The 15,293-nt window shown below is 42.0% G+C and overlaps 1 protein-coding gene across 1 annotated transcript; it reads right to left on the bottom strand.

The window, feature by feature from the left end:
* Positions 1 to 6,703: 6,703 nt before the first annotated feature.
* LOC106585529 (frizzled-10) lies at positions 6,704 to 12,355 on the bottom strand. Its single transcript, XM_014171840.3, has one exon. The coding sequence runs from the start codon at positions 11,284 to 11,286 to the stop codon at positions 9,550 to 9,552; it is 1,737 nt and encodes a 578-aa protein (XP_014027315.1). The 5' UTR covers positions 11,287 to 12,355; the 3' UTR covers positions 6,704 to 9,549.
* Between the last annotated feature and the right edge of the window lie 2,938 nt (positions 12,356 to 15,293).

Raw genomic sequence — 15,293 nt, 5'->3', positions numbered from 1 at the left:
GTAGAGAGGCAGAATTCTGGTTCCACCACACCTTCATATACAATGGGAGGAAAGCTACACAATAAGCGTAGGGGCAAGGGAATAGGAATTTGGCAATCGTTTTTATAGGTGTATAAGTTTTTTAAAATGTTTGCCTAAAATGTCATACCCAAATCTAACTGCCTGTAGCTCAGGCCCTGAAGCAAGGATATGCATATTCTTGGTACCATTTGAAAGGAAACACTTTGACGTTTGTGGAAATGTGAAAGGAATGTAGGAGAATATAACACAATAGATCTGGTAAAAGATAATACAAAGAAAAAAACAACTTTGCTTTTGTATTTTTTGTACCATCATCTTTGAAATGCAAGAGAAAGGCCATAATGTATTATTCCAGCCCAGCTGCAATTTATATTTTGGGCACTAGATGGCAGCAGTGTACGTGCAAAGTTTTAGACTGATCTAATGAACCATTGCATTTCTGTTCAAAATGTTGTATCAAGACTGCCGAAATATGCCTAATTTGTTTATTAATAACTTTTCATTTACAAAACTGTGCACTCTCCTCAAACAATAGCATGACATTATTTCACTGTAATAGCTACTATGCTTCCTGGCTGATGTTTTGGTCACTTTTGAATGCTGGCGGTGCTTTCACTCTAGTGGTAGCATGAGACGGAGTCTACAACCCACACAAGTGGCTCAGGTAGTGCAGCTCATCCAGGATGGCACATCAATGCGAGCTGTGGCAAGAAGGCTTGCTGTGTCTGTTAGCGTAGTGTCCAGAGCATGGAGGCGCTACCAGGAGACAGGCCAGTTCATCAGGAGAAGTGGAGGAGGCCGTAGGAGGGCAACAACCCAGCAGCAGGACCGCTACCTCCGCCTTTCTGCAAGGAAGAGCAGGAGAAGCGCTGCCAGAGCCCTGCAAAATGACCCCCAGCAAATCAAATCAAATCAAATGTATTTATATAGCCCTTCGTACATCAGCTGATATCTCAAAGTGCTGTACAGAAACCCAGCCTAAAACCCCAAACAGCAAGCAATGCATGTGAAAGAAGCACGGTGGCTAGGAAAAACTCCCTAGGAAAAACTCCCTAGAAAGGCCAAAAACCTAGAAAGAAACCTAGAGAGGAACCAGGCTATGAGGGGTGGCCAGTCCTCTTCTGGCTGTGCAGGGTGGATATTATAACAGAACATGGTCAAGATGTTAAAATGTTCACAAATGACCAGCATGGTCAAATAATAATAATCATAGTAGTTGTCGAGGGTGCAACAAGCACGTCCGGTGAACAGGTCAGGGTTCCATAGCCGCAGGCAGAACAGTTGAAACTGGAGCAGCAGCACGGCCAGGTGGACTGGGGACAGCAAGGAGTCATCATGCCAGGTAGTCCTGAGGCATGGTCCTAGGGCTCAGGTCCTCCGAGAAAGACAGAAAGAGAGAAAGAGAGAATTAGAGAGAGCATATTTAAATTCACACAGGACACCGGATAAGACAAGAGAAATACTCCAGATGTAACAGACTGACCCTAGCCCCCCGACACATAAACTACTGCAGCATAAATACTGGAGACTGCAGGCCACAAATGTGCATGTGTCTGCTCAAACGGTCAGAAACAGACTCCATGAGGGTGGTATGAGGGCCCGACGTTCACAGGTGGGGGTTGTGCTTACAGCCCAACACCGTGCAGGACGTTTGGCATTTGCCAGAGAACACCAAGATTGGCAAATTCGCCACTGGCGCCCTGTGCTCTTCACAGATGAAAGCAGGTTCACACTGAGCACGTGACAGACGTGACAGAGTCTGGAGATGCCGTGGAGAACGTTTTGCTGCCTGCAACATCCTCCAGCATGACCGGTTTGGCGGTGGGTCAGTCATGGCGTGGGGTGGCATTTCTTTGGGGGGCCGCACAGCCCTCCATGTGCTCGCCAGAGGTAGCCTGACTGCCATTAGGTACCGAGATGAGATCCTCAGGCCCCTTGTGAGACCATGTGCTGGTACGGTTGGCCCTGGGTTCCTCCTAATGCAAGACAATGCTAGACCTCATGTGGCTGGAGTGTGTCAGCAGTTCCTGCAAGAGGAAGGCATTGATGCTATGGACTGGCCCGCCCGTTCCCCAGACCTGAATCCAATTGAGCACATCTGGGACATCATGTCTCGCTCCATCCACCAACGCCACGTTGCACCACAGACTGTCCAGGAGTTGGCGGATGCTTTAGTCCAGGTCTGGGAGGAGATCCCTCAGGAGACCATCCGCCACCTCATCAGGAGCATGCCCAGGCGTTGTAGGGAGGTCATACAGACACATGGAGACCACACACACTACTGAGCCTCATTTTGACTTGTTTTAAGGACATTACATCAAAGTTGGATCAGCCTGTAGTGTGGTTTTCCACTTTAATTTTGAGTGTGACTCCAAATCCAGACCTCCATGGGTTGATAAATTGGATTTCCATTGATTATTTTTGTGTGATTTTGTTGTCAGCACATTCAACTATGTAAAGAAAAAAGTATTTAATAAGATAATTTATTTAATTCAGATCTAGGATGTGTTGTTTAAGTGTTCCCTTTATTTTTTTGAGCAGTATATATATATATATATAGTCAATTATGACTTTGCAGCTAGCCTATCTAAATGGAATACGCTCAGGTCTGCCTCCAGAACACGACTCATGACAATAAATGTCAATCTGCCATTAAAACAGCAATTGTGAAGATCACCACATACCTGCGATGACCTATGCAGGCTATCTTGAACATGCATGCTTTATGATTACATAAGAATACATTTATAGTTATATAACTATAACCTCAAAATGTGCCCATGGATTTGTTACTCACTTAAAGGTTGAATGTTGCATTAGTTTGTAAGATAGCCTTAACTTTAGGTTATTTACTGTATTACAAATGTAGTATTGAATTGTGTTTGGTTGACAACGCAACCAAATATAAAGAAATATAGGATCTGGATCTACTGCTAGGATAGCTCCATCTGAGCCACTGGTTTAATCCCATTCTTTAACTTTTATTTTTGGCTGAGTTGGATATGTGTAGCCAACATGTAATTTGTTAGCCTATTAACTTGCGGACAAGTTATATACTGTATTACAAAAGTGATATTGAATTGTGATAGGTTTTCAATTCAACCAAAAATCAACATTTGAAGGAGATTTACCTCAGCTTGTATAGTTCCATCTGTGCCACTGACTTAGTCTGGCTTTAACTCCATTTTGTCAACAAATGTATAATTGATATGTTGAATTCATATCTCCATCTCAACTAAAAATCTAAGTTAAAGAACAGGACTAAATGAAATAAAATCAAACTTTACATGGATTTGATTTTGTCCTATTCTTTAACTTTGATCTTTGTTGAGATGGAGACATGAATCAAACATATACATTATTAATTTGTAGATATATTGGAATTAAAGCCAGACTAAGTCAGTGGCACAGATGGAACTATCCAAGCAGAAGATGTTCTTCAAATGTTGATATTTGCTTGCAATGGCAATCGAACACAATTCAATATCACTAAATATCATACATTTGAAATTAAACCCTAGGCCTATTGTATTGTCTATTTTTGTTGAATTGAAACTATTGCTGTTGATGACTGACTAAAGTATGGTAATATTTTATTTGCTCTGTTAAACCTACCCTTTGGAATGACTGCAATAGCAACAGTATTTAGTTACAGTTGAAGTCGGAAGTTTACATACACTTAGGTTAGAGTCATTTAAACTAGTTTTTCAACCACTCCACAAATTTCTTGTTAACAAACTATAGTTTTGGCAAGTCGGTTAGGACATCTACTTTGTGCATGACACAAGTGATTTTTCCCACAATTGTTTACAGACAGATTATTTCACTTATAATTCACTGTATCACAATTCCAGTGGGTCAGAAGTTTACATACACCAAGTTGACTGTGCCTTTAAACAGCTTGGAAAATTCCAGAAAATGATGTCATGGCTTTAGAAGCTTCTGATAGGCTAATTGACATCAGTTGAGTCAATTGGGGGTGTACCTGTGGATGTATTTCAAGGCCTACCTTCAAACTCAGTGCCTCTTTCCTTGACATCATGGGGAAAATCAAAAGAAATCAGCCAAGACCTCAGAAAACAAATTATAGACCTCCACAAGTCTGGTTCATCCTTGGGAGCAATTTCCAAACGCCTGAAGGTACCACGTTCATCTGTACAAACACCATAGGACCACACAGCCCTCACACCACTCAGGGAGGAGATTTTTTTTTAACCTTTATTTAACTAGGCAAGTCAGTTAAGGATTTGTTCTTAGTTGCAACAACAGCCTAGGAACAGAGGGTTAACTGCCTTGTTCAGGGGCAGAACAACAGATTTGTACCTTGGGGATTTGATCTTGCAACCTTTCGGTTACTAGTCCAATGCTCTAACCACTAGGCTACGCTGCCGCGTACTTTGGTGTGAAAAGTGCAAATCAATTCCAGAACAACAGCAAAGGACCTTGTGAAGATGCTGGATGAAGCAGGTACAAAAGTATCTATATCCACAGTAAAACGAGTCCTATATCGACATAACCTGAAAAACCGCCCAGCAAAGAAGAAGCCACTGCTCCAAAACCACCACAAAAAAAGCCAGACTACGGTTTGCAACTGCACATGGGGACAAAGATCGTACTTTTTGGAGAAATGTCCTCTCGTCTGATGAAACAAAAATAGAACTGTTTGGCCATAATGACCATTGTTATGTTTGGAGGAAAAAGGGGGAGGCTTGCAAGCCGAAGAACACCATCCCAACCGTGAAGCACGGGGGTGGCAGCATCATGTTGTGGGGGTGCTTTGCTGCAGGAGGGACTGGTGCACTTCACAAAATAGATGGCATCATGAATAGAAAATTATGTGGATATATTGAAGCAACATCTGAAGACATCAGTCAGGAAGTTAAAGCTTGATCGCAAATGGGTCTTCCAAATGGACAATGACCACAAGCATACTTCCAAAGTTGTGGCAAAATTTGCTGAAGGGCAACAAAGTCAAGGTTTTAGAGTGGCCATCACAGCCCTGAACTCAATCCTATAGAAAATGTGTGGGCAGAACTGAAAAAGTGTGTTTGAGCAAGGAGGCCTACAAACCTGACTCAGTTACACCAGCTCTGTCAGGAGGAATGGGCCAAAATTCACCCAACTTATTGTGGGAAGCTTGTGGAAGGCTACCCGAAACGTTTGACCCAAGTTAAACAATTGAAAGGCAACGCTACCAAATACTAATTGAGTGTATGTAAACTTCTGACCCACTGGGAATGTGATGAAAGCTGAAATAAATTATTCTCTCTACAATTATTCTGACATTTCACATTTTTAAAATAAAGTGGTGATTCTAACTGACCTAAGATGGGGAATTTTTACTCTGATTAAATGTCAGGAATTGTGAAAAACTGAGTTTACATGTATTTGGCTAAGGTGTTTGTAAACTTCTGACTTCAATTGTAAGTGGCGATCTCTCAACAATCATTCTCATGATAGCACATTGTTAATAGTCAGTGACAAATATCATAGGTAAGCAGTGCTTGGCTTGATTAAAACCCTGGATGGGAGACCAAAGGGTAGATAAAGCAATTTTCCAGAGGTGCTCTTTGAAGAGTATTTTTAAAGGAAAACTACCCATTGTTGACATAGTCCCAAAATGTTTTGAATGTCAGCAAAATGCAGAATTACAGCCAGTATGATGCATTTAGGATCATATGATGTTGTGTTTTGCATCATAAGATACTTGATGCGATTGTGATGTGTTGTCTCACCTAGCTATCTTAAGATGAATGTACTAATTGTAAGTCGCTAAATGACTAAAATGTACATGTAAAATTAATAATGTTGAAGATCTAATGATGTTTTAAAGGTACAAATGATGTCATAATCCTGTGGTTTAAAATTCAATTCAACCTCAAATCAACATTGATTACTTTTTTCAAATCCAATGTATTTTCCACGTAGGTTTAAAGTCACAACACGTTGACAAATTACGTTGAAACAACATTGATTCAAACAGTTTGTGCCCAGTGGGTAAGCTGATCACAAGCAGAAGCTCTAGTCTCTTTTACATTTTAGTCATTTAGCAGACACTCTTATCCAGAGCGACTTACAGTAGTGAATGCATACATTTCATACATTTTTCTTCCTGTGCTGGCCCCCCGTGGGAATCGAACCCACAACCCTGGCATTGCAAACACCATGCTCTACCAACTGAGCTACAGGGAAGACTTTTGTCAAACACTGTACACTTCCCCCAAAAGACTGCTGCTGTAGAGAACTACAGTATGTGAGTGTCGTATTAACAGGAGAGTTGTTGAGAGGAAAAGTTGCGAGGAAGCGAAGGGTGAGAGAATGAGAGAGTGAGTGTGATAGGGGCTGTGGGGGGTGAGTGAGGCCTTTCAGATTGGGGCCATGGTCATTCTTTGAGATATGGTGATCTGAAGACCCTTAGCCCCAGTCACATGCCGGCTGCCAGATTCCCCACTGGGACAAACAAAACATGTTGTCTACCACACCATCACTAGGGACAACAACTGGGCTATGAGAGGGGCCATGTGACACACACACTCTCATGAGCCACTTGGTTGATTCAATCATAGCTCCAGACCTATAAAGCCTTTGCACTGTTAGGGGAAACAATGCCAGGAATGAGGAATAGCAGGTCTAATCATCTGTGATACAGTGTCTTGAAAACAAGAACTCTACCTCAGAGAAATTCAGAAGCATGTGTAGTTTATTCCAAAACATTTTGGGCTGACACTACTGTGCCCTTGCTCACATACTATTTTCTTTTCAAAGGGAAACACCGAAGTAACTTAGAAGCATACGCTCCTGAGGAAGAGGTTGGTAACTGTCATATTTACAGCTTTCCCAGACACCTTGGGGGCTGTTATCCAGGTGGCCTCTGTTGAAACCCTCGAAAACACTCACCTTTTTCACAACACGGAGTATCAATAGACACTGCTTGAATTTGATTCAGCCAGTGAGTCATGTGCTTTTCACTGTTAAAACGGGTTGGGCTGATGCTGGAACTTGAATGCCCTCAGGGGAGAGCACATATTTACACTCAACCTGCAACATTATTATACCTGGGTCTGGGAGATCTTCTCATGCATATTAAAAGCCACAAAACCTTAAAGTTAAAATGAAGGTGCACAATGATCCTTGTTTTTTGGTGTTTTCTGAAATTGTCTCTTATGGTATGACCTAATGAAATTGGACAATTCAGTGTTGGTAGTTGAGTATTCAAGTCTAATAGACTAAAAAGTACCCTCACATTAGAATGACAATTTACACACTTGGTCTTGTGCTGTAACCTCTCTAAATCCTAAAGACAAAACCCAGAGGGTAGCTGAGCTCATATTAGTGTGGTTTCCGCTCCAAAATGGACTTGTAGTTTGTAGGGGATGTGGCCTGAATTTTATTTAACCTTTATTTAACCAGGCAAGTCATTTAAGAACAAATTCCTATTTACAATGACGGCCTGCTTACATAATTGTTTACAGTGTGAGAGCATTTAACCCCCACCCAAATTAGTACGCTAACAGATATATTAGTTTGTCAATAGCCTACCATGCTATTGAAAATTAGTCTCAGTCAAAACGATAGCCTGAAATCCAGGCCAGATGTGTCTTTAGAAATATCACTATGCCTGGGTGATAAGAGGAGGGTAGATGACAGATATTGTGTATTTTGTTTGCAGTGTCCTCTTCTCAAAGCCAGACCCTTCAAACGGCCTAATCCTGTCCTGAATGACTGTAGGATTATTGCATAATCCCCATCCCTAAAACACACACGCATGAAAACACACGTGACTGAATCAGTGGCCTGACAAAATAGCACAAAAACAAAATCATTATCTGAACTTAACTGCATAGATGTTCATCTATAGGCCTAAAGAAGTCAGAGCAGAACTGTAATTCGAGAAAAAACATTAAAAGCAGTGGACTGATTATCTCAGAAACATAATCAAAGCCTGACTTAAGTGAGTTCTTTGAGTGAGAGGTTATTTGTGAGATGATCATATCAGACCCTTATTTGCATATTACATTTGTTTTGTTTTTGGTTCACAGTTTTTCCGTTTATTTCTAACATGAAATCAGGCACTTTTTATCTAGTCTTCGATTTTAGCACCTTTTTTCTTGCAATGAAATAAATCGAAGGCTCTAGATAAAAATTGTCTGATTTCATATGTTACAAATAAACGGAAAAACTGTGAACCAAAAACAAAACAAACTTAAAAGCCTTTGTTTCCTTATAGCTTATGTATGAAACATGGAAGTGAACAGAAACATTTTAATAGGAGCGGAATATGAAAGCCTTGCTTTCAAAAATGCTTGACTCTACAATAATATAAAAGTGCTTTGTTCATAATCTCTTTGATGTCATCAAACTTTTTTCTATTAGTCATCTCTAATAAATGCGCTATGGAGGGAGCGGGCTCTGGATTACCCATGATGCTTTCCTTTTCAACAATTAAAACAGACGTGTACAGATGCCATTGTTTCTTCATCCTGTATGTACTTCATTGAGAGCGCACTCCATTCTATCAGGTATCAACAGAAGTCTGAGTATTCATAACGCTAACATCAAACACCAATTTGTCTATGTAATTAAAAGCATAAACCTCTCAAAAGAGAGCTACTGTAAGTCAAGTGTGTGCACGGCTACAAGCGCTCTCTCTCTCTCACACACACACACACTCAGACTACAGTGGATGATTGAAATATTCCATACCTTCACATCAATGGTTAGTGATGACTATCTTCAAATGTCCAAAGTAATAATGTAATTGAGAAATCTGCTTTTTGTAAAACCCATTGTGAACTCATTCACATGACATATAAAACCCACACAGTTATAATATACAGTTCCAGTTTAGGACATTTAAAACTGGAATGTTTTATTATTTTTTTTATAAAATATGAACTTCCAGAAATATATACAAATGCTCCCTTGTGCTATAAAACAGCAAAGATACAACAACAGGAAAACTGTCTGTACAAATAGTAACTTTTGTGATGTCCAGTGCTTGTTGATTTATTTGTGGCATGATTTTGTGTCACACTAGGCAATCCATGCAATCCTGAGCCCTTTTCAACAGCTGCTTTCTCACTTCAGTCCAAACATGTGACACTGCCTTGATTTCCATTAAAAAGCCACACAACGCAACACTAAAGGGTCTCGATCTCCCAGACCATTCACTCCCTTTGTCAGAGTCTTTTCATTGTCTTTAATCTGTTTCTACAGTACTGTCTTTTTTGCCACTAAGGAAAACATCTATTGCACATCCAAATGGTTTATTCCAATTTCTTTGTCTTGGAAACAAAACGTTTTTTTTTCCCTCTATCATGTTCTTAAATGGATAAGTGGTTCCAGGAGTAGCAGATATTTTAAACAAAGGCTGTCCTTGTCGCTTGAGATGGATCAAGATAACAAAAAAAATACTTAAAATAAATATGAACATTGTTGTCTCTTGTTGGCACTCTGATTAAAAAGTCTGTTTTAGGTAAGGGCTTTAGAAGGATTTTGGTTTCGCAGACTGTCTGTGAGAGCGCCAGCTCATACGCATGTAGGAGGGGGCCTGGTAGGCTCATACTTTGTGTTGTGCGCCTTGAGTGCTGGGTGAGGCTTGATGTAAGGCCCACTGCTTGTGAACACACTGGCAGCCTTCCTCCTAGTCCTCTTCTTCAGCTTCCTGCTAAACACATTCTGCCACGACTGCAGTGTTTTTGAGGTCCAGATCCACATGCCACTCGTGATGCCCACCACTAACAGCATGAAGATCTTAACCATGAAGATCTCCACGGCCGGGATGGAGCTCTTCATACCACACTCTTCAGACTCTGCATTGTTCCTGCTGCTGTCAACACACTTCTGCTCCACGGCCAGGCTCCTCCAGTAGTCCATGTTGAGCCTCTCGTAGAAGTAGCAGGCGATAACACAGGTGGCAGGTACAGTGTAGAGGACCGAGAACACTCCAATCCGTACCATCAGCTTCTCCAGTTTATCCGTGTTCTCCCCCTCCGTCTTCATGATCTTGCGGATGTGGAACAGGGCCACGAAGCCCGACAGCAGGAAGGAGGTGCCGATGATGAGGTAGCAGGAGAGTGGGATGAGCACGAAGCCTGTGAGAGCTTTCACGTCCATGCTGCCCACGTAGCACACCCCCGTCAGCTCGTCCCCTGCCACCTTCCTCATCACCAGGATCATGATGGTCTTGACGGCCGGGATGGCCCAGGCTGCCAGGTGGAAGTAGCTGCTGTTGGCCTCGATGGCCTCGTGGCCCCACTTCTTCCCTGCAGCCAGGAACCAGGTGAGTGTGAGGATGACCCACCAGAGGGAGCTGGCCATGCCGAAGTAGTAGAGGATGAGGAAGACGATGGTGCAGCCCGTGCTTTCCAGTCCCTCCTGGATGATGTACTGGACCCCACTATCCCGGTCACAGGCGATACTGTCTGCCCCCACAAACAGACGGATCAGGTAGCCTACAGAGTAGACACAGTAGGACATGGAGAGGAAGATGATAGGCCTCTCGGGGTATTTAAATCGCTGGGGGTCGATGAGGAAGGTGAGGACAGTGAATGAGCTGGAGATGAAGCAGAGGATGGACCAGATAGCCATCCACACTAGAGAGAACTGCTTATCTCCCTGACTCCAGTACACATCCACTTTGGGGTAGCACTTGGGGGCGCAGGACTCACTCTTCTGCACATAGTGGAACTTGCCTGGGTTACTGCAGGTCTCCTTGCTCTCCGTCTCCTTCATGGGCCGCTGAAGCCTGAAGTCAGGACGCTGGGTGTGGGAGCTTTTGGGGGGCTCGTCTGAGCCGTTGTTGGGGGCCTCCATGCAGAGATTGTTGGGGTCATTTTTAGTAGGTAGTCTGGAGCAGTCCAGGGAGTCAGGCCAGCGGAAATTGAACTGCTCCATGATAGGGGAGCACTTTTGCCTGGCCTGCTCACACATCACTCTGCAGGCAGGGATTGGGGTGGATACCTGCTCCGTGCACATAGGTGCATACAGCGAACAGAGAAAAAACTTGAGGTGAGTGTGGCATCCAAACCCTATGAGAGGGGCAAACTCATGTAGCTTGATGGCTGCTTCATTCTGGTCCTCATGGCCCATCAGATTGGGCATCCTTGTCATGTTGTAGCCAATGTCCTTACATAGAGGGATGACAATCTGTTGACATCTCCCTTCACCTGGCCGGTCTGGGTCTATGGAGCTAATGGCTGAGCAGTCACTACTCAGACAGACCAGTAGCACATTGATAAGGCTTAGTTTAGCAGTGGAATGCATAGTCTCTCCTCTTTGAACCTTTCAGTGGCAAAAAAATGTCATATAAAATGTCACTTACGATAAAAAAGAAGTTGCGTCTATACAGGAAAGGCCTACTAAAAATCTTTGTGTAGCTTATTTTTTTATGAAGGTGCAAAACTGTGGATGAAAACTCACAATTGTCTATGAAAAGACCATTGTTTCCCCTTTTTACGTGTAGTCTAATTCCTTTGATTACAATTTAACTCCAGAGACAATTCCAAAAAAGTGTAAATCGTTTTCTTTTAAAATAATGGTCGCTTACCATAATGTCCATGCCTGGAATTGTATCAATTTGTTCCAGAAAAACCCAACATGTTAAGAGATTAAATGCATTTGCGGTAGTTGTGCCTAGTCCGTTGCACAATTTATTTTTCTGTTTGTCTTGGTTCTTTTTCTGATTGGATAAAAGTGTTCCGATCCAAACAAACGTTCCAGCGCTTCTAAAAGTGCGTTAAGGGACAGTACTCCTCTGTTTCAACAACGTCAGGACGGAATCCTCCTGTCTCTGTCCTGCACATAGACATTAAAATCAGGTCCTGCAGCACGAATGGAACCAGTCTGTCATTTACCAACTCAACTAAATTGTTCTTCCTCTTGCACGGCGTTTGAGTAGGCTAAGTGCGTACGATAAATCCACGCAAACGGTGTAGTAACCTTATTAACTAAAACAGAGTTGAGGTCTATTCCTAACTAACCACTCCAGAGACAGACCTATTCAGTTTGGACTGGTTGGTGGCATTTCTCGTTTGAGCTTGTCGTTGCCACTGTCCTGGGCTAACCTGCCAGAAGATCCGCCTTCAAAGACAGCTACTTTGCATAAGAAAGATGAAACTGACACGGTGATTTTTTTTCAAATGGTGCGGAACAGCCTGTAGAGTAGACCAACCATCACAGCATTTTAGAGCTTGTTCGCAGCAAACTACTCATTGGCCATTTGCCCCATTTCCGACTAAAACTTTAGATAGAAAAGTGTCAGAATTTAGCACGTTCCAGCGCAGGTATATGCAGACACCAAACATACCCAAAGAGAAACCAACTGGCTTTCTGTATCTTTCCAATCGAGATAGACGTGTTCTTTTCTTTGCTACAACTGACAATTTTCACGGTCCGTGCATTGTGGGAAAATAGAATGAGGCTGAGAAGAGTTTTTCTCTCTCAATTCCCCTTAACTCTTTTGTGAGTCGGGTAGTGCGTTAACATGTTGACAAAAAGCAACAAGTTAAAAACCACTAAAGCAACCACTAGCCTATACAATGTGAATAATGTTTTCCTTCTATTTCCAACATAATTATAGGCTATGACCTGATGTAGGCGATGGAGATCCCCATTTCATCACCGAATAGCCCATTGGTTATTGTTTCAGGAATAGATTATATTGTTTTGTGTGGAATTTGAACTACAGTCAAATCCATATTCAGTATACAAGGGACTTATGCTCAGGAGGTACTTAGAATGAACTCCATGTTTAGCATTAAGTAGGCTTTTAGTGACTCAGACATCTATTTATAATTTCTCCATATACCCACCTTCAGGCATACATGTAAATATTCACATTAGTCTTCAGGGATCTTTGCTGCCTTTAATGTCTGCACATGTATGTCCATTTAAAAGAGACAGACACACAAAGTGCAGTAATATTTCCACTTGACCAATCTAGTCAAAAAGCTGCTCACAACCTTCCATTGAACAGACCTGTTCCCTCCAAACCAAGTAAGAACCTTTTCACAATTTAATATTCAATCATTCACAACACTTAATTTAATTTCCAGCCCTCATACATTTTACCAGACACACAATCCACCATAAAACATTTTATAAGATACTTTCAAACCCATTAGCACACACTTGGACCTATAGTTATTTTTCTTTACACAAATGCTAGAATGTTTCAAGGTTTTCTCCCGTGTTTATAATCAATTTTTTTTTTAAACCTTTATTTAACTAGGCAAGTCAGTTAAGAACAAATTCTTATTTTCAATGACAGCCTAGGAACAGTGGGTTAACTGCCTTGTTCAGGGGAAGAACAACAGATTTTTACCTTGTCAGCTCAGGGATTCGATCTAACAACCTTTCGGTTACTAGTCCAACACTAACCACTAAGCTACCTGCTGCCCCATATATAGGCCTAGAGCTTTTACATCATGATTGATTTTAAATCAGTCTTCTTTCTGTAAGAAAATCCTATCATAACAAAACTGATTTTCACATTTATTTCACAAAATAATACTGTTTATTCTTTCAATAAAAGAGGATGTCTGAAAATCGGTTATAACCATTCTATAATGACCTATGAGAACATCTTAGTTCTCAATTGTAAATGGGTGGATTATGACGAAAGGAAAGCGCCTGAAGGAGAAACACTGATACAAAGCCATTTCAGTCTTGTTGGAGTTGATTCATCATCTGCATCTGATCTTGGCACTGAGGAGAGGCCTGGGTTACCACTAGGAGCTGTCAGTGCATACCACAGTTCAGGCCTAACCCCAGCAGTCATCTTCTGGTAGTGTCATAGTGCCAATGATTAGCGTAGGGTGGCTGTTATTTGTCTCTTTGTCTGTTTTAGTTTCAGACAGGCAGTGATGGGAAGAGTCTGTCTGGTGAGGCTTTAATGATGTCTCCCGTTAAAGTTATCTCAGAAGAGATTTTGTTGGGTTCAGTTCAGTTTCGATGTCTCTTTTTTAATTAACTGATTATGAAGTCAATGTAGGCTACTCATCTCTGTTTGTGGTAATAAAGGGGGGGGGGGGGGGGGGGGGGGGCTATTATGAGCCTGGATGGAACAGTGTTAGCTTAGCATTATCTCAGCACCTGTTCTCACACCCACTACAATCACTACATGCAATCCCCTATGGCATGTAACTGTACATGATAGAGAAACCATGTCCGTTGGATATGCCCTTGAAGACATTTTAGATTTCCTTAATGTTTCTCGCTGATTATGACTATTCTACTATGACAGTGCTGCTAGTTTGGGAGACTGGGTCCTACTGCGGTGATATGGACCTCAAAGTGAACCACATGTAGTCTAGCATGGATCCATGGTTGAGGCGAGGGCCTCTGCAGCAGGGTGGCATGACAGGGAGAGAAGGATATGGAGGGCCCCTCCAGAGTGTCTGTGACACCAGATCCCTCATAGCTCAACTCACATTACCTTGTGAAAGTCTTTAGTTGGGAGATTTATACCCTCGTCTGCCCATGGTTTCCACCTAGGGTGAAATCCAGATCCCAAGTAAACAGTGCTTTTAAAAAAATGTGTTCGGGCAAGAGGAGAAACATGGCACCAGCGTGCCTAAATGGTTTAGCACTGCATATCTCACTGGTGGCATTTCAGCTGTTGGTGCGCAATGTCTGGACGGAGCAGGAACATAAATACAGGTTTTGAATACACTTCATTATGGACACATAATACCCTCTTTCTTATGTGCCACCTGCAGGTTAGCTGGTTCTACTCGTCTAACTATGGTTACTTCATTTGCCTGTGTCTGATCTGGACACGTCCTCCTCTTCTTAACACATGTGAATCTATAATACTTTTATTAAATACAGTGAGGGAAAAAAGTATTTGATCCCCTGCTGATTTTGTACGTTTGCCCACTGACAAAGAAATTATCAGTCTATAATTTTAATGGTAGGTTTATTTGAACAGTGAGAGACAGAATAACAACAACAAAAAAATCCTGAAAAACGCACGTCAAAAATGTTATAAATTGATTTGCATTTTAATGAGGGAAATAAGTATTTGACCCCCTCTCAATCAGAAAGATTTCTGGCTCCCAGGTGTCTTTTATACAGGTAACAAGCTGAGATTAGGAGCACTCTCAGCTTGTTACCTGTATAAAAGACACCAGTCCACAGAAGCAATCAATCAATCAGATTCCAAACTTTCCACCATGGCCAAGACCAAAGAGCTCTCCAAGGATGTCAGGGACAAGATTGTAGACCTACACAAGGCTGGAATGGGCTACAAGACCATCGCCAAGCAGCTT

This window comes from Salmo salar, chromosome 24 (genome assembly GCF_965601325.2).
Source record: "Salmo salar chromosome 24, fSalSal1, whole genome shotgun sequence".
Taxonomy (NCBI): domain Eukaryota; kingdom Metazoa; phylum Chordata; class Actinopteri; order Salmoniformes; family Salmonidae; genus Salmo; species Salmo salar.
This window is presented reverse-complemented; position numbering and strand designations above follow the sequence as displayed.

Coding starts and splice junctions, on each gene's coding strand:
- LOC106585529 (XM_014171840.3), bottom strand. CDS start 11,286: ATGCATTCCACTGCTAAACTAAGCCTTATCAATGTGCTACTGGTCTGT.